The sequence below is a fragment of the Hemitrygon akajei genome, chromosome 12 (genome assembly GCF_048418815.1).
Source record: "Hemitrygon akajei chromosome 12, sHemAka1.3, whole genome shotgun sequence".
Classification (NCBI taxonomy): domain Eukaryota; kingdom Metazoa; phylum Chordata; class Chondrichthyes; order Myliobatiformes; family Dasyatidae; genus Hemitrygon; species Hemitrygon akajei.
The window spans coordinates 100,025,656-100,047,614 of NC_133135.1; the positions used below are offsets into that span (position 1 = coordinate 100,025,656).

Here is a 21,959-nt window from a genome sequence, read left to right on the forward strand (position 1 = left end):
ATGCAGACCAGCAAATCAATGGCTCAGTGGCTGATGGTAAAGACAGTTGGATCTGCAAGGTTCAGTATTAAATCCAGTAGTTTTCATAGTATTTATATACAATATATATCAATGACATGTATGTAATTAATACATGTTTATTGACAATAATAAACAAGATTTATACTGAGGAAGGAAGTTCCAGCTTTGGGAGGATATCCACTGACTCGTTAATGATGACAGAAAACTGGCAAATCAGCTTCAGAAAATTTAAAGTTCTAAGTAAATGTTATTATCAAAGTCCATATGTCACCATATACAACCTTGAGATTCATTTTCTTGTGAGCATATTCGACCAATCTATGGAATAGTAACTATAACAGGATCAATGAAAGATCAACCAGAGTGCAGAAGACAACAAACTGTGCAAATGAAAATATAAATAAATAGCAATTAATAACGAGGACATGAGATAAAGTGTCCTCAAAGTGAGATCATCGGTTGTGGGAACACCAAAAATAGAATGAGTGGGTTTATCCCCTTTTGTTCACAAGCCTGATGGTTGAGGGGTAATAGCTGTTCTTGAACCTGGTGGTCTGAGTCCTGAGGCTCTAGTACCTCCTACCTAATGGCAGCAGCGAGAAGAGAGCGTGGCCTGGGTGGAGGGGATCCCTGATGATGGATGCTGCTTTGCTAAGACAGTGTTTCATGTAGATGTGCTCAATGGTGGACTGGGACTGGTGGGTCAACTCCAGACTGAGCACCAGCCCCAAACCACACAATCTCAGAACTGGTCCAGCCCATTATTAACACCCACTGACCCCAGACTCCAGACCCTGCCCACTGACCCCAGACCCTGCCCACTGACCCCCAGACTCCAGACACTGCCCACTGACCCCCAGACTCCAGACCCTGCCCACCGACCCCCAGACTCCAGACCCTGCCCACTGACCCCAGACTCCAGACCCTGCCCACTGACCCCCAGACTCCAGACACTGCCCACTGACCCCAGACCCTGCCCACTGACCCCCAGACTCCAGACCCTGCCCACCGACCCCCAGACTCCAGACCCTAACCACTGACCCCCACTCCAGACCCTGCCCACTGACCCCAGACTCCAGACCCTGCTCACCGACCCCCAGACTCCAGACCCTGCCCACTGTCCCCAGACCCTGCCCACTGACCCCCAGACTCCAGACACTGCCCACTGACCCCCAGACTCCAGACCCTGCCCACCGACCCCCAGACTCCAGACCCTGCCCACTGACCCCAGACTCCAGACCCTGCCCACTGACCCCCAGACTCCAGACACTGCCCACTGACCCCAGACCCTGCCCACTGACCCCCAGACTCCAGACCCTGCCCACCGACCCCCAGACTCCAGACCCTGCCCACTGACCCCAGACTCCAGACCCTAACCACTGACCCCCACTCCAGACCCTGCCCACTGACCCCAGACTCCAGACCCTGCTCACCGACCCCCAGACTCCAGACACTGCCCACCGACCCCCACTCCAGACCCTGCCCACCGACCCCCACTCCAGACCCTGCCCACTGACCCCAGACTCCAGACCCTGCTCACCGACCCCCAGACCCCAGACTCTGCCCACTGACCATCAGACTTCCCGACCACAGAATATCAGTACCGACCCCAGCCCATTATAAACACCAGGAACAGGACCATCTCCCTCCTCACATCACGGTGAGACCGCCCAGATTCCAGGTCCCGACTCCGCGCCCAAGTGGCCGACTACCGGCTCCCCAGGGGGTGTCGACTCCGGGAGAGTCAGCGGGCGGCCACCGGGCGGGGGAAGCGGAGGGAAGGAGCCGGTGCCATGACCGAGGTGCTGTTCGAGCTGCTGCACCTGGAGCTGGTGTCGCGACTACAGAGCGAGGCTGAGCCCGAGGACCCGGTAACTGAGGCTGAGGATTGGGGAGGAAGCAGGAAGCAGGCCGCGGGCCGCGAACGCAGCGCAGACCGACCGCAGGCTCCTAATCCTCAACCCCCTCTTCCCTCAAAAACACACCCTCACTCACTCCAAATCCTCTCCCTCCTCTTCCCTCAAAAACACTCACCCTTACTCCCTCCAACTCTCACCCTCACTCCCTCCAACTCTCACCCTCATTCTCTCCAAAACTCTCACCCTCACTCCCTCCAAAACTCACCCTTACTCCCTCCAAATCCTCACCCTCCTCTTCCCTCAAAAACACTCACCCTTACTCCCTCCAACTCTCACCCTCACTCACTCCAAATCCTCTCCCTCCTCTTCCCTCAAAAACACTCACCCTTAGTCCCTCCAACTCTCACCCTCACTCTCTCCAAAACTCTCACCCTCACTCCCTCCAAAACTCACCCTTACTCCCTCCAAATCCTCACCCTCCTCTTCCCTCAAAAGCTCTTACTCCCACTTCCTCCTAATCTTCAAACTATACCCTAAATCTTTACCCTCATCTTTCCTCTGAACCCTCACCCTCTCTCCAAATTCTTCTCTTTCCCTCCAAAACCCTCACCTGCCCCTTAAAACCACATTGTTTACCCCTCACCACCACTGAACCCCTCCTTTTCTCCAGACCCTCAACCCCCTCACCCACTCTCCAACCCCCTGAACCTTTCCCCAAGCCACTCACATCCTATCTCCAACCCTCTCATCATCTGTAACCCTCTGCTGTCCAATCCCCGCCTCAGTAATCCCTCACCATCCCTAACCCCTTCCTGAACCCAACATCCCACAATCTTAACCACCAGCTCTCTCACCCCAAATCTTTCCCCTCCCCTTCCTCCCCATCCCACTCCTATACAATCCTAGTCTACTCCTCTTGCCCTCCTCCTCCCCCTTGTGCACTTCCATCTGCTACTTCGTACTACCCGATCACAACCCCTCAGCTTCACGTCCCTCCCTCATTCCTACCTTGGGCAGTTGGCAGGCTGGGATTTGTCAGTGTTCTAGACCGTGTTTGTTGGTGGTGTGTGGTTGTTAGGTCAGTCAGCAGGTGTGGATAGCCAGAGGGAGGGTCATAGGTGCGCCAGAAGTGATCAGTTCACCGAGAGAGGTAGTTCGCAGATTCAGGCCAGTTTATGGGGTAGTTGGGCTATTGCCTCACAAACATAGGTATAGGTCTTTCTGGACCTCTGTGGCATGCCACATCAATGTATCATCAATTATTCCAAAGCTTTTGATAAGCTGAGACATGAAGATCTTAGAAAAATCCTTCAGCATTTGAACATTGACGGGAAGAATATCAGAATCATCAGAAACTTGTATTGGACATAAAGAGTGGGAATGGGAGTGAAAAATGAGACAAGCGATTTTATCCAGTTTGAGAGGGGAGGCAGACAGGGTTGCGTTCTCTCACCCAACATTTTCAACATTTATAGTGAGAAGATTCCAAAAGATATTCCAGATTGTGATAATTCCAGATATGATAATTGGTGGATGCCCTGTGATATGCAGATGACACAGTGCTGATGGCTACAACTAAAGAGAAGGTCCAAGAAATACTAGATAAAGTTGTCGAAGAAAATGTAAAGAGAAGATTGACCATCAACTGCAAGAAGACCAAATGTATGGTTGTCACAAAGAAGAAAGAAATACAGAAATGCAAACTGAAACTGGGCAGCAAAACAATTAAACAAACATGGAAGTTCAATCAGGGAACATGATAACATCTGACAGTAGGGCTGATGTTGAAATTAAGAGGATTGGGATTGCTGAATGAGCATTTGAGCAAGATACTAAATAACAAAATTTCAATGGGTAGAAAACTCAGAGTGTTGCGGAGCTACATTAATTCCACACTAACATATGGAAGCGAATGCTGGACAAAGCAAAATGAGGGAAGACTTGAAGCTGCAGAAAAGTGGATTTTGAGAAGAATGATGAAAATATCGTGGAAGGACAGAAAAACAAATGAGGAAGTGTTGCAAAAAGCCAGAATAAGATGAGTGCTGATACCATCAATCAGGAAACGGCAGCTGGAATTTCTGGGCCATGTGCCGAGGAAAGTGGAGCTCGAACATCTTGCAGTGACGGGAAAAATGGATGGAAGAAAAAATTGTGGTCAACAGCATATGACATCAAGGGATGTCAAGTTACATCAAGGGAAGGGCAGGCAGAATTTTTGAAGAACTCAGATTAAAAATAGATGGAAGACCACTATCACTCATGTCACAATGGTGATGATGGTCTTTTGTCTCACTGGTCACCAGTGCCCTCAGGCTGGCCTGCGGAGCCTGCAGTCGCTCCTGTCTGGGAGAGAGATTAGCTTTGTGGTGGAGAGGTCTGTCCAGAAGGCTTACACGGCTAAGCTAATTTGTGGAGTTGTACAGGTTAGATTTGATCTTTAATCTGCAGATTCGAGGCATTTCAAAATATGTTTTCAAAGCCCGCAGGGAGTGGTACGAAAGCGTTTGATTGCTATTTTAATGTTGATCTCTGAATGATTCTGGAGTTATCTGTTAATGTTCTTGTTTCTCTGTAGGGTCATGGGAAGTGCATTTCCACACTGGAACAAATGGGCTTCCGGGCAGGACAAGGTCTGATTGAAAGGTTAGCCTTTGACAAACATCTGAGATTTCCTAAATGTTCCTACTGGCTACTTTCCCTCCTGCATCTCTCGAGCCAAAATGGCAATAGTTCTTACCTTCCCTCCCCCTCTCCCCACCACCAACAAATGCTGCTTGACCTGCTGAGTTCCTCCTGTTCCACAAGAGAATCCCTTTGAATCACAGAATGTAAGCACAACTGGCTTTGAAGATCAGAGCTCCCTGAGTCCAAACACAAAATGTCCAAACTTGTACTGAGTGGCACTGGGAGGGCAGACAGGTTAGTTAGGAAGTGACTGAGGAACAAGCCCCCCTCACTGATAATGAACGCTGGCGCACTTCGGAGGGTTGTGATTAGCCCGCTGCTCTACTCTCTCTATTCTCATGGACTGTGTGGCAGCTCAAACACTGTCCATAAATTTCCTGATGACACCACTGTTGTTAGCAGCATCTCAGATGGTGAACAGGAGTGAGATATATTGGTTGGGTTGAGCAGAGTCACAGCGACAACCTTGCACTCAACGTCAGCAAGACCATGGAATTGATTTGGACTTCAGGAAGGGGTCATTGGGAGAACACACACCAGTTCTCATCGAAGGGTCAGCTGTGGAAACGGTCAGCAGTTTCAAATTCCAAAGTGTCAACATGTCAGGGCCCAACATTTTGATGCAGTCATGAAGAAAGACACGTACTTAAGTTTTAAGTTACTTAGCTTTAAGTTCCTCGGAGTGAATATCACAAATGACCTGACTTGGTCTAACCAAGCACAGTCTACTGCCAAGAAGGCCCACCAGCACCTTTATTTCCTGAGAAAACTGAAGAAATTTGGCCTGGCCCCTAAAACCCTCACTAATTTTTATAGATGCACCGTAGAAAGCATTCTTCTAGGGTGCATCACAACCTGGTATGGAAGTTGTCCTGTCCAAGACCGGAAGAAGCTGCAGAAGATAGTGAACATAGCCCAGCACATCACACAAACAAATTTTCCATCCTTCGACTCACTTTACACCGCAAACTGTCGGAGCAGTGCTGCCAGGATAATCAAGGACACGACCCACCCAGCCAACACACTTTTTGTCCCTCTTCCCTCTGGGAGAAGGTTCAGGAGCTTGAAGATTCGAATGGCCAGATTTGGGAACAGCTTCTTTCCAAATTGTGATAAGACTGCTGAACGGATCCTGACCCGGATCTGGGCCGTACCTTCCAAATATCCGGACCTGACTTGCACTACCTTACTTTCCCTTTTCTATTTTATAATTATGATTCATAATTTAAAATTTTATTATATTTACTTTGATTTGTACTTCAGGGAGCGTGAAGCGCAGAATCAAATATCGCTGTGATGATTGTACGCTCTAGTATCAATTGTTTGGTGACAATAAAGTAAAGGACTTCATTAGGCATTTGGGATTGCAAATTTCCACAGATGTGCTATGGCGAGCATTCTGACTGATGGCATGGAGGGTCAAAAGCGGCTGCAGAGAGTTGTGGACTCAGCCAGCTTCGTCATGCCACTAAGCCCCTCCGCCTTTGAGGACATCTTCAAAAGATGGTGCTTCAAGAAGGCAGCATCCATCTAGATATATCTCCTTCTCATTACTACTGTCAGGGAGGATGTACAGGAGCCTGAAGATGCACAGACAACATTTTAGGAGCAGTTTCTGCCGCTCCGCCATCTGACCTCTGAACAGTCCATGAATCCTACACTTTTCCTCTTTCACAACATTTATTTATTTTTCGTGTAACTTAGAGTACTTTTTTATGTTTTGCAATGCACTGCAACTACAAAACAACAAATTTTATGACATATGCCAGTGATAATAGATCTGATTCAGGTTCTGATAATGATTCTTTGTGTTAACCCTCAGGTGCATAGAGACAATCGATCACTTGATAAATTGCAGTAAAGCTCACAAAATTCATTCTAAAACAAAACATTACATCTGTGGGAGTTTGGAGTAATTATGAGGTGAGGTAAATGTAAGCAGGCTTTTTCCACTGAGGTTGGGTGGGACTACAACTAGAGGTTAAGGGTGAAAAGTTTAAGGGGAACATGAGGGGAAACTTCTTCACTCAGAGGGTGGTGAGAGTGTGGAACGAGCTGCCAGCACAAGTGGTGCATGTGAGCTCGATTTGAAAGTTTAAGAGAAGTTTGGATAGGTACATGGATGGTAGGATCCTGGATGAAGGGCTACGGTGCAGGTTGATGGGAGTAGGAAGTTTAAATGGTTTGGCTATTGGGACTAAAAGGGCCTGTTTCTGTGCTGTACTCTTCTATGACTCTATAGGAGAGAATGCCAGAAATGTTAGTTTGTTTATTTATAAATTGAGAAACAGCACGGAATGGGCCTTTCTGTCCCTTTGAGTTGTGCTGCCTACCAAACCCCCAATTTAATCCTAGCATAATCACAGGACAATTTACAACGACCGATTAACCTACTGTCTGGTACCTGTGGGAGGAAACCGGAGCACCTGAAGGAAACTCATGTGGTCACGTGGAGAACGTACAAACTCCTTACAGGCAGATCGGAAATTGAACCTGGGTCGCTGGAACTGCAAAGCATTGTGCTAACTACCATGCTACTGTGCTGCCATCTGATCTCTGCTGGTTTCTGCCCTTTCACAAATCTTCCCCCTTTCCCTGCATCCTAAAACTCATTTAAAGCGTTCATGGTTCTAATGTAGATTCGTTGACTGGATATGTTAACGTTTCACCTTTTATTGGTGCTGCCTGAGGATTTCCAGAGTTCTTTCTTTTCATGTTTCGTGGACAGAGTGTATGAGGGCCATCTTGTTGGCCTTCTTCTGTTCGAAAAGAGGTGTGTAGCACACGGGAAGAGTCAGCTCATGGTGGTGCACTTCCTAGAATGGCTGAGGGATCCCACTCAGGAGTGATTGTCTCTTCCTCACTGACTGTGGGGGAAGGAAGACGGGCATCGGGCTGCAGCGGCCCTGTTCCTGTTGAGCTCTCTGGACAGCCAGCTCATTGATGAGGGTCCTCTCCACTCCTTATATGCCTTTCGGAACTGCGAGATTCCAGGCGGCCAGGTCGTTTGCTATGTCTTTCTAGATATTCACATCAGTGTTGGCCAGCTTCAGATCCTTTTTGCAGACTTCTTTGAAGCGAAGCTGTGGGCGACCAACTCAGAATCAGAATCAGGTTCCATATCATCGGCATATGTCGTGAAATTTGTTGCCTTTGCAGCAGCAGTTCAATGCGATACATATAATAGAGAAAAACATAACTTTCAGGAAGAAAAGAATAAAATTGTTAAATATGTAATGCAAAAAATAGAAATAAAAAAGTAGTTCATGGGTTCACCATCCATTCAGAATTTGGATGGCAGAGGGGAAGAAGCTGTCTTGATTCGTTGACTGTGTGTGTCTTCAGGCTTCTATACCTCTTTCCTGATTGTAGTGATGAAAAGAGGGCACGTCCTGGGTGGTGGGGAGCCTATATGATGGACGCCAGCTTTTCAAGGCATCTTTCCTTGAAGATGTCATGGTTACTATGGAGGCGAGTGCCATGATGGAGCTGGCTAAGTTTATGTTAGCTTATTTCTATCCAGTGCAGTAGCCAACAACCCCCCCCCCCCCATACCAGACAATGATGCAGCCAGTTAGAATGCTCTCCACGGTACATCTGTAGAAATCTGAAAATTTCTTTGGTGACGTACCAAATCTCAAACTCCCAAATCAGCGTGCACGCTGTGCCAGATGTCCATACAGTGGATCTTTTGGGATTTGACTAGAAGGCCATCTAGAACACAAATAAACTTTTTTGAAAATCTGAGCTCATTCAAACCATTGCTGCTTATGTTGGAACTTTCCCAGAATCCCATTCACGCAGTGCCTCTTGCACGGACATTAGCTACCTGATTTTGATGATTGTTCATCACCACTCCCTACATCTCCCGCTTTGCAACCCTCGCACATTCTTTGGGACTACTCCTGACCTTCTGTACATCTCCAGATTCCGCTACAGTACGTTGGTATTCATGCCTTCTCTTACAGAAGCTTAAGAGAAGGCATGGCTACCTTACATCGGACAAATTTTTTTTTTGAAAAAGGTTCCCTTCTCAAAAATTCTTTTTGTTCATGATAAACCACCTGAAGCAGAAGACAAATATAATTTCAGACAACTTGTATCTTGTAAGAGTTCGGAGAAACAAGAAATTAACTTTTATTGAATATATGTTTAATTACATAATGGTGCAGATACTTTGCAATAGTTTAACTAAGCTAAAAGTGTTTTGTTGATGATTTTCATTTGTACTCAGTGTCTGAGGCTTCTTGCTTAAGTCTCCAGCAATAATCAGCCAGTATTGATGGATTCCAGTTGTCCTGATACCATTTCTCCATGACTGCAATGTCCTGGTGAAACCTTTCACCATGCTCGTCACTGACAGCATCAAGATTTGCAGGGAAGAAGTCTAAATGGGAATGCAGAAAATGAATCTTTAGTGACATGTTGCACTTCATGGGTTTTGTATGCTTGAAGCATGTTGTCAACCAGCTGCATGTAGTTTGGTGCTCTGTAGTTGCCAAGAAAATTTCAACAACATCCTTGAATGCCTTCCATGTGATTTTCTTCAGTTCTACTAGAAGTTCTTTGAATTGTCTGTCATTGATGATCTGTTTGATTTGTGGACCAACAAAAATTGCTTCCTTTATCTTGGCATCAGTTATTCTAGGAAACATTGGTCTCAAATATTAAAATCCTTCATGGAAATTTATAGCCTTTCCAAGACTTGTCCTGCACTGCCTAAGCATGCCTAGACAAAATAGAAAATGTTTCAGCTTATATTGCAGGAAACATTTTAATTCACTTGAATTATGAACTGAAATAACGTTTATCGGCAATTTTAAGTGGTGATTTTCGTGATTAGCAGCCCAAAATCCATAAAATATACCAGGAGTATTCAGGAAGCAAAATCTTTGTTGTCCAGTATCATCTGCCTGAGTGTTTTCCAAGTCCAGTTTTTGTTTGATGACTGCTTTGAAGTTAATCAATGCTTAATAAATGCGAACTGTGATTGTTGTTGCAGATTCACTAAGGAAACGCCTTCTTTCAAAGATGAACTGGACATCATGAAGTTTATCTGTAAGGAATTCTGGACAAACCTCTTCCGGAAACAGATTGACAACCTGCGAACAAATCATCAGGTGTTCAGTGGTTCACACGAATTGCCATTGCAGATGTACTGGCGGGAGGGTTTAACCCAGAGGTTCCAAGCCTGTTTTATACTCTGGACCCCTACCATTAACTGTGGGGTCCATGGACCTCAAGATGAGAACCTCTGGTTTAAACAGTAGTACCGTTTAATTCTTTGGTCACCCTGTGTACAGGTTGGTGACCATATTACATGAACAGTGTCATTAAACTGGAAAGAGTTTACACTCTTGGATTTACAGGAATGTTGCCCAGATTTGAGGGCCTGAGTAACAGGGAGAGTTTAGGCAGGCTAGGACTTTATGCATTGTAGTACAGGAGACTGCAGTGACATTATAGATGTGTGTAACAATCCATGCCAGCCACAGCGAGGGTCTTTCCCCAGAGAACAGGGACCCTTCCTTTAATCAAAGGTTCTTAGGACTCCTTATGTAGGATTCCCTAAAAAAAAAAAGTTCATTGAGGTGTCGAGGAAGGCAAATGCAATGTTAGCATTCATTTCAGGAGGACTAGAATATAAAAGCAAGGATGGAATATTGAGGCTTTATGAAGCATTGGTGAGGCCTCAATTGGAGTATGGTGAGTTCTGGGCTCCTTAAACAAGAAAGGATGTGCTGACATTGGAGAAGGTTCAAAGGAAGTTCACAAAAATGATTCCGAGATTGAAAGGTTTGTCATACAAGGAGCATTTGATGGCTCTGGCTCTGCACTCTATAGAATTGAGAAGAATGAGGGGTGACCTTGTTGAAACTTACTGAATGTTGAAAGGCCTCGATAGAGTGGATGTGGAGAGGATGTTTCCTGTGGTGGGGGGGGGGGGGGGATGCCTAAGACCAGAGGACACAGCCTCAGAATAGATGGACATCCACTTGGAACATTGATGAGGAATTTCTTCAGCCAGAGTGTAGTGAATCTGTGGAATTAGTTACCACATGTTGCTGTGGAGACCAAGTCTGTATGTATATTTAAAGCAAAAGTTAATAGATTCTTGATTGTTCGGGACATGAAGGGACGTGGTACGAAGGCCCGAGATTGGGGCTGAGAGGGAAAATTGATCAGCCATGTTGAAATGGCAGAACAGACTCGATGGGCCAAATGGCCTAATTCTGTTTCTATATCTTATAGTCTTAAGGTCTATGGTCAAAATCTAGAATTTAAGGTGATAGGGAACCTCCTTCACGCAGAAGGTGGTGCACATGTGGAATGAGCCTCCGGAGAGGCGTAGTTGATGCAGGTGCAATAACAAAATTTTAAAAGATGATTGGAGAAATGGTTAGGAAATGTCAAGTGCAGGCTATTAGGACTCGATTAGGTGGGCATCTTGGTGAGTATGAACAAGATGAGCTGAAGAGCCTGTTTCCATTCTGTTAATAGTTGTGTTGGATATTTATAGAGATGTGTTTGGTCATTTTTCACAATCTTGTAAGACCATAAGATACAGCAGCAGAAATGGCCGTTTGGCCCATCGAGTCTGCTCTGCCATTCATCATGGCTGATCCATTTTCCCTTTCAGCCCCAATCTTCTGCATTCTCTCCATATCCCTTCATGCCCAGACTAATCAAGAAACATTAATCTCTGCCTTAAAGATATCCAATAACTGGGCCTCCACTGTTGCCTGTGGCAACAATTTCCACAGAATCATCACTCTGGCGGGGGGACATCACGTGATGACGTAGGATCGAGACGCAGGGACCCAGCTCTCCCGTAAAAAGTTAATAAATTAATGTTTAAATGAAGAAAAGTTAGTCAATACTTTCTAAAAGTTACTTATAAACGACTCCGGACTGTGTCAAGCTATGCCTCAAGGAAGGAAGATGAAGAAAACTAATATCGGGAAGACTAGGCAAGTTGGAACAAGAACAAGGCCCACGTCTACCGGGGAACCGCGGTCTCAGGTACATTATACCACCGGTGATGCGGAACAGGAGACTGTGGCAACATTGGCCACAGGAAAAGACCATCGTGAGCTGCGCAAACGCGAAGGATGGAGCATGCGCAAACGGGAGCAACAAGAACTACAAAGCCCAGCTACCACTGCAACTGAAAGTGATAGCGAATCGGAGGGAGAGTCAAATCTCTTGGAAGGATCAGCTGAAGAAGGAGATAAAAGTCCTTCTAGAAATATAGAAAAGACTTTGAGGCAAATAATGCGTAAATTAGACACACTAAAAGTAATTAAAAATAATCAAAAAATACTCGAAAAAAAATGACCAATATGGAGACTATGCTTGATAAAATGACAAAGAGACAGGAAAAAATGGAAAAAAGAATTACGGACTTGGAAACTACAACGGAAGACGTGGTTGAAAGAATGGACAAAATGGAAAAGGAAAATACTGCTTGGACATCAGAAAGAAAACAATTTATGGAAAAAATTGATAAGCTTGAAAATCTCAGTAGACGAAATAATATTAAAATTGTTGGACTTAAAGAAGATATAGAAGGAGAAGATCCAATAAATTTTTTTCAAAAATGGATCCCTAAAAAATTGAAAATGGAAAGAGAAACTCCAATTGAGATTGAAAGGGCGCATAGATCTTTAAGGTCAAGACCGCGAGCTGATCAAAACCCACGATCAATTTTGATAAAATGCTTACGATACCAAGACAAAGAAAAGATCCTGAAGGCCGCTGCCCAAAGTGCCAAAAATAGAAACGGGCCACTGATGATAGAAGGGAAACCAGTTCTTTTTTATCCTGATATAAGTTACAACCTGTTGAAGAGAAAGAAGGAATTTAACCCAGTGAAAAAAGCCTTATGGGAAAAGGGTTATAAATTTACAATGCGTCATCCAGCAACACTGATAATTTTTTTGGAGGAGGGAAATTTTTTTTTTTCCGATTATCGAAAAGCGGAGGAGTTTGTACAAGAACTTCCATCTATTCGCTAATTACAAATAGAGGCTTCCAAACGTAATGGATTAAAGATGAAGATAGACCCAAGGAACAGAAGTGATGGACATCTATGGATATTATAGAAGAGAAAAGCAAAATTTTAGAAATACTAAATGAGAATAGTATTTTTTTTTCTCTTCTTATACATATACTTTTTTATGTTGCGGGGGGGCTGGGAGGCTGTGGATCGGTTACTGCGGGATTCACGTGTGTAATCATGGCGGTTGCCATGACCCGTACAGCAGAGGGGGGTAATGTGTTTTTTTTTCCACAACATTAGTAGGGGGGTATTTTGGGGTTTTTTTTCTTTATATTTTAATTTTTTTCTATCTTTTTGCCTGGATGATTGGTGGGGACACACATAGCAACATGGAGATTTTTATAAAGATTTCCCAGGATACCACGAAAGTGGAAAGATTAGGTATTATTATAGATTGGAGTAATAAAATAAAAAAAATAATGACTAATCTACTAAATTTTTTAAGTTTTAATGTTAATGGGCTTAATGGGCCAGTAAAAAGAAAAAGAATTTTAACATATATAAAAAAAAAATGAGAACTCCGTGGGGCATGTGGGGATCTTCCAACATCCAGGCATTCCCTTTTTTTTCTTTCTTATTTTTTTAATAGGGATGTTAGGGGGGAGGGGTTAAGGGGAGGGGGCTGGGTAACACTGTTTTTTTCATACACATTTATTCTGTAACTATTTGAAAACAATAAAAAAAGTTTTTAAAAAAAGAATCATCACTCTGGCGAAAGAACCTCCTCTTCATCTCCTTTCTAAAAGGACATCCCTCTATTCTGAGGCTGTGTTCTCTGGTCTTAGACTTCCCCACCACAGGAAACATCCTCCCCACTTCCACTCTATTGGGAGCTTTCAACATTCGATAGGCTTCAATGAGGTCCCCCCTCATTCTTCTGAATTATAGTGAGTACAGGCCCAGAGCCATTAAATGCTCCTCATATGACAAGCCTTTCAATCCTGGAATCATCTCAAATGGGGAAGTGTCTGTAAAGTGAATATTTCAGAAAAAAGTTGGAATGGGAGGCCATTTATGGAGCGAGTCGTTATTTGGACTGTTAACTAATACCTCACATTTCTCTCAGGGAACCTACGTACTTCAGGACAACCGATTCCGTCTCCTCACACCGATCTCCAGTGGGAAACAATATCTGGAGGAGGCGCCAAAGGTAACTCTTCCTTCATTCCGGATACATCATTCCTGTTGCTACAGTAAAACCTGGAACGTAGAACAGTTCAGCACAGGAACAGCCCCTTCAGCCCATAACCAGCTAAAAGTCAAATCAAAGCTCCCAAACACTATTCCTTCCTACCTACACAATGTCCATATCCCTTCATCTTCCTCATATTCATATGCTTATCTAAACATCTCTTGAAAGCCTCTAATGTATTTACTTCTACCACTATACCAGGCAGCGCATTCCAGGCATCCACGGTTCTCTGAGTAAAATACTTACTCCTCACATCCCCTTTGAACCTACCCTCTCTCACCTTCAATGCACACCCTCTCATCTTAGAGATTTCAACCCTAGGGAGAAAGATATTCCCGGTATACTCTATGTTTCTCATAATCTTTTACACCTTATATAAAATAACTGTTGTAGGAAAAACCAGGTCAGCCAATAATTCATTGATAGCGTATTCATCTTGATCTCTAACCAAATGGGAGTTGAGGGACTTGTGAGAGGAAATAGGTTGATGGGGATTGGACTGATGGGATTGTTTTGCTGGGAGCCAACAGGTCTCAATGGGCTGAATGGCCTCCTAGCCAGTTACGTGCAAGTACACCTCTAATGAAGACCTGCTCCGAGCTTTGGAGGCCTTTGGGTCGGCAGGGACACAGAGTGAGGCAGTAGGCTATGTGATCAAGAGTTTTTTCTGTATGCATTCTGTCTTCAGCACTTGTTCAAATCCTGCTGGAAAACACTGTGGGCAGAAGCAGTTTCCACAAGCAGAGAGTGGGTGAGGCCAGGAAGCAACCAGGTACTCACCCCACTCTTAAAACATTGGGTGAGTCCCTTGACCCAACACCTCATCCTTTATGCCGAGTAATTGTCTCCAGCACAGTGTCTGATCATGCTATTCCCCCTATTGTGTAGTTGCCCCACTCAGTTTTTATCAGCGTATCATTCTATTCACACCCTTGTGATCCTTTGTCCTAATTCATTGCCAACTTCCAGCTGCCTTGAGCCTCTGCCTACAGCTGGGCCGCTGTATTCCCTACTGTTGTCAAATTTTCACACCGGTGTGTGGATGCAAACCGGCACTGAGAGGAAGGCTGCTTGAGTTTAAAATTTCAGCAGCTCTGATCCAAAACTAAGGTCAGGCTGGGCTTCTACTTTATTACTGAACTGTGGGAGCCCTGACTATCAGGGCAATGCCGACGGAGGTCTGCACCATGGAGTATGGGAGCCCTGACGATCAGGGCAATGTCGACTGAGGTCTGCACCATTGAGTATGGGAGCCCTGACTGTCAGGGCAGTGCTGACCGAGGTCTGCACCGTGGAGTATGGGAGCCCTGACTGTCAGGGCAGTGCTGACCGAAGGCTGCGTTATGGGTTGTAGGAGTTCTGACTGTCAGGGCAGTGCTGACCGAGGTCTGCACCATGGAGTATGGGAGCCCTGACTGTCAGGGCAGTGCTGACCGAGGTCTGCCGGAGTCCTGACAGAGCAATGCTGACTGAGGGCTGCGTTATGGATTGTAGGAGTTCTGACTGTCAGGGCAGTGCTGACTGAGGGCTGCACTGTGGGCTATGGGAGTTCTGTCTGTCAGGGCAGGGCAGGGCAGGGCAGGTCTGTCTGTTAGAGGGGCTGTATTGAGGAAGCACTGTATGATAAAGGGGCTGTGCTGAGGGAGCACTTGATGCTCGAGCTGTATTGAGGAAGCACTGGATGTTAGTGTGCAGTACTGAGGGAACTGGATGTTAGATGGGTGGTGCTGAGAAGGATGCTTCATTGTGTGACTGTTGCACCATCCCATGGCTTGATGGGAGGCTGTATTTTTCTTGCAGGCCCATCCGAACTCCAACTCCCTGAGCTGTAATAGCATCGTGCTAACTGCTACTATGATTGGACCCCAATCTTTGTTGACCAAGGTGAGGTAACAGATGGCTGAAGACAGCAAATATGGAACCATTAATAAAAAAAGGTAGCAGAGATATTAGTTAGAAGGAAAGGTATATTGATTGGACAGGGCATGAAGGGATATGGGGAGAAGGCAGGAGATTGGGGCTGAGAGGGAAACAAATTAGCCATCATGAAACAGCTAATCAGACACGATGGCCTAATTCTGCTTCTGTACCTTACTTTGCCTATGTCTAAAGGGCAAGAAGTGAGTGTGTTCATTTCCCTCATCTCTTGCAGAGATACGTACAGAACCACCGAGAGTGCACCTTATTAATTATTGTACTGTTCTATTGACCTACAGTGTCAGATTGTATTCAGCATGTTGTCTTTTATTTTACAGTTCTTGGCATTCACCTGTGGGCTGTTGAGAGGTGCCTTGTCCAACCTGGGAATTGACTGCACAGTTACGGCGGAGGTCTCTGCGATGCCAGCGTGTAAGTGATTTGGGAATGAGGAAAAGTTCACGCCATGACCTCTGCTCCCAGCTTAACTGGTAGTCCCCCACACCTGGGATGTGCATCTTTGTCTGATGTGCCTATACAGCTGCTTGCTGCTATTCAGCTGCTCACTGAATGAATGTGACTCCCACCTCCTCTGTAGAGTAGATGACTAGATCCACTGTATTACGGCCCATAGCCAGTTAATAGAAGGGTTAACGTAAACTTGAGAAAGAAGTCCTGCCTGCCCACCATTTCTTCATCTTCGTGTTGCCAAAGAGTTTTCTATGCCAAAGAGCTGACATCGCAGTCGTAGAAAAGTACAGCACAGAATCGGGCCCTTTGGTACATCTAGTCGAATGCCGAACTATTTAAACTGCCTTCTCCCATCAACCTACACCGGGGCCATAGTCCTCCATAACCCCTGCCATCCATGTACCTATATAGACCCTTAAACATTGAATTCAAGCTCGCATGCACCACTTGCGCTGACGGTTCGTTCTACACTCTTGCAACACTCTGTGAAGAAATTTCCCCTCATGTTTCATAGAAACATAGAAAACCTACAGCACAATACAGGCTCTTCGGACCACAACGCTGTGCCAAACATGTCCTTAGAACTACCCTGGCTTACCCATACCCTCTATTTTTCTAAGCTCCGTGTATCCATCCAGGAGTCTCTTAAAAGACCCTATCGTTTCCACCTCCACCACCGCCACCGGCAGCCCATTCTGTGCACTCACCACTCTCTGTGTAAACCCCTGACATCTCCTCTGTACCTTCTTCCAAGCACCTTAAAACTATGCCCTCTCGCACCAGTCATTTCAGCCCTGGGAAAAAGCCTCTGACTATCCACATGATCAATGCCTCTCATCATCTTATACACCTCTATCAGGTCGCCTCTCATCCTCTGTCGCTCCAAGGAGAAAAGGCCGAGTTCACTCAACCTGTTCTCTTAAGGCATGCTCCCCAATCCAGGCAACATCCTTGTAAATCTCCTCTGCACCCTTTCTGTGGTGTCCATATCCTTCCTGTAGTGAGGCGACCAGAATTGAGGACAACAGTCTGAGTGGGGTCTGACCAAGGTCCTATATAGCTTATCAAAGGCCTTGCTAAAATCCATATACACTACATCTACAGCTCTACGTTCATCAATGTGTTTAGTCACATCCTCAAAAAATTCAATCAGGCTCGTAAGGCACAACCTGCTTTTGACAAAGCCATGCTGACTATTCCTAATCATATTATGCCTCTCCAAATGTTCATAAATCCTGCCTCTCAGGATCTTCTCCATCAACTTACCAACCACTGAAGTAAGACTCACTTAAAAGTTTCCATTAAACTTTTCACCTTTCACCCTTAACCGATGACCTCTGGTTGTAGTCCCATTCAACCTCAGTGGAAAAAGCCTGCTTGCATTTACCCCCAAAATGCTGGTGGAACACAGCAGGCCAGGCAGCATCTATAAAGAGAAGCACTGTCGACGTGCCCGTAACGTCGACAGTGCTTCTCCTTATAGATGCTGCCTGGCCTGCTGTGTTCCACCGGCATTTTGTGGGTGTTGTTTGAATTTCCAGCATCTGCAGATTTCCTCGTGTTTGCATTTACCCCCATTAATTTTGTATTATGCTATCAAATCTCCTCACAATCTTCTATGATTTAAGGAAAAGAGTCCTAAGCTATTGAACCTTTCCATATAACTCAGGTTATCCAGACCTGGCAACATCCTTATGAATTTTTTTCTCTGTACTCATTCTACCTTATTTACATCTTTCCTGTATGTAGGTAACTAAAACTGCAGACAATACTCTAGACTAGACCTCACCAGCATCTTAAACAACTTCAACTATAACATCCAATCTTCTGTACTCAGATGTTTGATTTCTAAAGGCCAGTGTGTCAAAACCTTTCTTTCTGACTGTGGCCAGAGCAGATTCCGTATTCGCCCTCTGTCTGAGTCTGGCTTGCTTCCTCTCTTTATTTTCCAAAACAAATCAATTATTTGAAACAGGCCTATGAGAAAAGCAGAGGGGAGAGGTTAATGGGTTGAATGGCCTCTTGCCTGATGGGATATCTGAGATCTGATCTGCCCTGTTGAAATCCTGGGGCTGTATATTACAACAGTAACACAAGGTGGCGCTCTCAATACGCAGAGGGTTTCCTGCTCCCAATAAACAACTGTTGGCCTTGCTGAATTGTAGTTCTATGTAGGTCCTGTCTTAATTTAAAATATACCCCTTTCATAAAAAATGTCAAAAATATACAATATGGAGATAAGCATTCTCATCACTATTAATGATATATATATATAGAGAGAGAGAGAGATAACATAAACACATCAGTATCAATGCCCCTTAGAAAGGATGTGTTGACATGAAGAAGGTTCAAAGGAAGTTCATGAAAAAGATTCCTAGATTGAGCCATTTGTCATATGAGAAGCATTTGATGGCTCTGGGCCTATACTCACTGGAATTCAGAAGAATGAGGAATGACCTAATTGAAACCTATCAGTTAGGTGTAAGGCCTCAACAGAGTGGATGTGGAGAGGGTGTTTTCTATGGTGGAAGAGTCTAAGACCAGTGAACACAGCCTCAGAATAGAGGGATGTCCATTTAGAACAGAGGTATGGAGGAATTCCTTTAGCTGGAGAGTGGTGAATCTGTGGAATTTGTTGCCACAGGTGGCTGTGGAGGCCAAGTCATTAAGTATATTTAAGGCAGAGGTTGATAGATTCTTGATTAGTCAGGGTATGAAGGGATCTGGGGAGAAGGCAGGAGATTGGGGTTGAGAGGGAAATGGATCAGCCATGACAAAATGGCAGAGCAGACTCAATTGGCCAAGTGGCATAATTTTGCTCCTATATCTTATAATCCTGTGGTCTTATCATTCTTTAAGGAAAAGTTAAAAGTAAATACCTCCTGAGGTTTTAACACAAATTTTCCAAATTAAGCGTATTATCAGGATGACTAAACTGGCCCTCTTACATCAAGGCTCGACTTCTGTTTTAAAACAGTAACTTGATTTACTCATTGACAATGTCACAGCAACTTTAGAGTGCAACCCTTGTTTAAGAACGCTTTTCAATCCTGTCCCTCTTGTGCTCTCTGGGCTCAGAAGTTCTCCAGGCAGCCAGTGGGTCAATCACCAACGGCCCCTCCTCATAGGCATCTGAGAGCAACCATCCTGTGTGGCAAAGGGGCAGGCATTGGGCTCAGACAGATTCCTTAGTAGTAGACTGCCTCGACCTGCGAATGGCTCCCTTGCAGGAACTGTATACTCCCTATCCATTCTCTTCATTGTTCCCCAAATTCCCACTGCCCTTCAGCTTGCTGACACTCTACTATACGTGAATACCCACGAATACAGCTAAATGAGATTGCATTACTACAGGGTCAAGGTGCAACACACAGCAGCAACAGCCACACAAGATAGCAAGCACATAAAGATATCAGTAGGATGTAGCCACACATGAATGCCACATGATGTCAAAAGCCCGGAAGATCAGAGAGGAAGATTACGCCGATCAAATATCAAATAGCTACAAAAACGGAAAATCTGAAATAAAGGCAGAAAATGTTAGAAATACTCAGTTGGAGAGAGAAAATAATTGAACCATTCAGGATAAAAATCTTGTATCAAATGCTTATTTTGATGAAACAACATGTATCTGGAAAATTACACCTGCTCCTTTCTTCACAAATGCTGCCTGACCTGCTGAGTATTTGCAACATTATCTGACTGGCAGTGGAAATTGCAGCTAGTTCCTGATTTACCTTCATAATTCATTGTTCATTAATGTCTCATGAGTAGGCACCACACTGTTTTCTAGTCATTCATCCATATCACTTTTTTATTTATGTTTATCATTTATTTATTAAATGTGTACGTGTGTGCGAGTATATCTCTTTTTTTAATAAATACACACATGTGTATATGCATTATTTTTACACACACACACACACACACACACACACACACACACACACACACACACACACACACACACACACACACACACACACACACACACACACACACACACACACACACACACACACACACACACACACACACACACACCGCATTGTGTCTCAGTGAGACTCCTGTAACTGTATTTGTTTCCCATTTCAGGTAAATTTCACATTGTGCTCCAGGAATCGTAGGACTCTGTGCAGCTGGACGAGGACCAGCGAGGAAGCTTAGAAGCTAAACTAGCTGCAGACAGATTTGTGCCTTATCATTTCCTGTATCGATGCTGTACTTTGAAGTTGTTAGTAGGTTCTATGATGAGGATAGAAGTGAATCAAAGCCTGTTTCATAGTGAGTTATGGCTGCTGATAAAGGAACCCTTGCTGGGAAGTCAGTGACAAAAATTATTCTTGAATTACCAATAAGTGTCCCTTTGCTATGGGCCAGTCTTAGGACAAAATTCATCCTGCTGTTACTGCCCATTAACATTGTGACTATCTCCTGAGCAATCGTTCTTGGTCTCTTACTCTCAACTGTTCTCTCCTCTCCCCTGTTTCCCTCCATCTTCCGTGTGAGAAAACACAATATGATCCCAAGAGTGCCCTGTCAACAGGCTTCATCACCTGTGGTACTGCTTTTTGTACAGAATCCAGGTGTAATGACAGCAGCCTGAAGTGGTTTTTAGCCTGTCCAAAGGACATCGAGAGAGAATCCACGGCTACTTTGTCTCTCACCTTCAGATCTCCGTCTCAATATATATAGTAATATATTATATTAGTAATGGGGGATTTGTGTTTGGGGTACTTGTTGATCGGAGCAAGGAGTAGTCAAGTCTGAATTGTTCAAAGCTACTGAGAGCCTGACTGGGGTCACCCCCAGAGAAAATTCCCCTTGTGACTAAGCTATATTTGGCCTCTTGTACTGAAACTACTGATGTTCAGAGCTGTTGAGTCAGGAGAGTGGGAGGGTCATAATCGGCAGGTTCGCGCTCTACACCACAGATCGCGATCTACATGGCGAGTTGTGGTCTACGCTGCAGTTTATAATATTCACTGTGAGACATAATCTAAACTGTGGTTTATACTCTCCACTGCAGGTGATGGAGCCCAGGCTGTTTTTTTATTTAATAATATCAACCCCTGAGATCAGAAGTACCTTGAGATTCAGAGCTTTGCCCCATTTTCACATTCACTTACTTCCCGCAGTTTTGACTGCTGATTTTCACGGAATAGAGTTGCTGTATTAGACTGTATTGGGCTCGGATTTAAATGATTAAAGTGATTAAGAGATTCTGCTGAGTAATTTATTTTGAAGTAAATAAGATTTATAAATGATTTGGAAATGTTAATTTATAACTTAAGTACAGTGATGTAAACTGTTCAAAGAAATGTTCGTTTAGCTGCTATAGAGGCATGCCCTGAAGTTATTTTGGTAAAGAGGAAGATCCCACAATCAGCTGTAAAAAAGTGAATTATTTATATAACATGATTTTTTAATAGATTTGCCAATGGCGCATGAACATGGAATGTTTTCCCAAGGCAACAGGAGAAGTCCCAGATCTGCATGAAAATGAAGCAGTAATCTGAAAGTTGACAATGCATCTTCAACCTCCCTGTCTGGTTCTCCCTCGGTACTGCCCCTCTAAAAGTGCAGGGATCGCTCAGAACTGTCCATCTCACAGCAGGGGGCTATGTGAGTACAGGCCCTCTGACAGTGTGAAACTCCATCCATACTGCCCCTCTGACATTATTGGGCACCCAGACTACTGTTCCCCTGACAGTATGATACTCTCTCAGTACTGCCCTCAGACTGTGTG

At 44.6% G+C, this 21,959-nt stretch overlaps 1 protein-coding gene across 1 annotated transcript; it reads left to right on the forward strand.

Moving 5' to 3' along the window:
* Positions 1-1,663: 1,663 nt before the first annotated feature.
* On the forward strand, positions 1,664-21,433 carry LOC140737327 (trafficking protein particle complex subunit 6b-like). The gene is made up of 6 exons (XM_073063759.1): positions 1,664-1,892; positions 4,459-4,526; positions 9,571-9,688; positions 13,697-13,780; positions 16,078-16,171; positions 20,306-21,433. Exons 1-6 carry the CDS (start codon positions 1,815-1,817, stop codon positions 20,335-20,337), a joined length of 474 nt encoding a protein of 157 aa, XP_072919860.1. The 5' UTR covers positions 1,664-1,814; the 3' UTR covers positions 20,338-21,433.
* Positions 21,434-21,959: the final 526 nt, after the last annotated feature.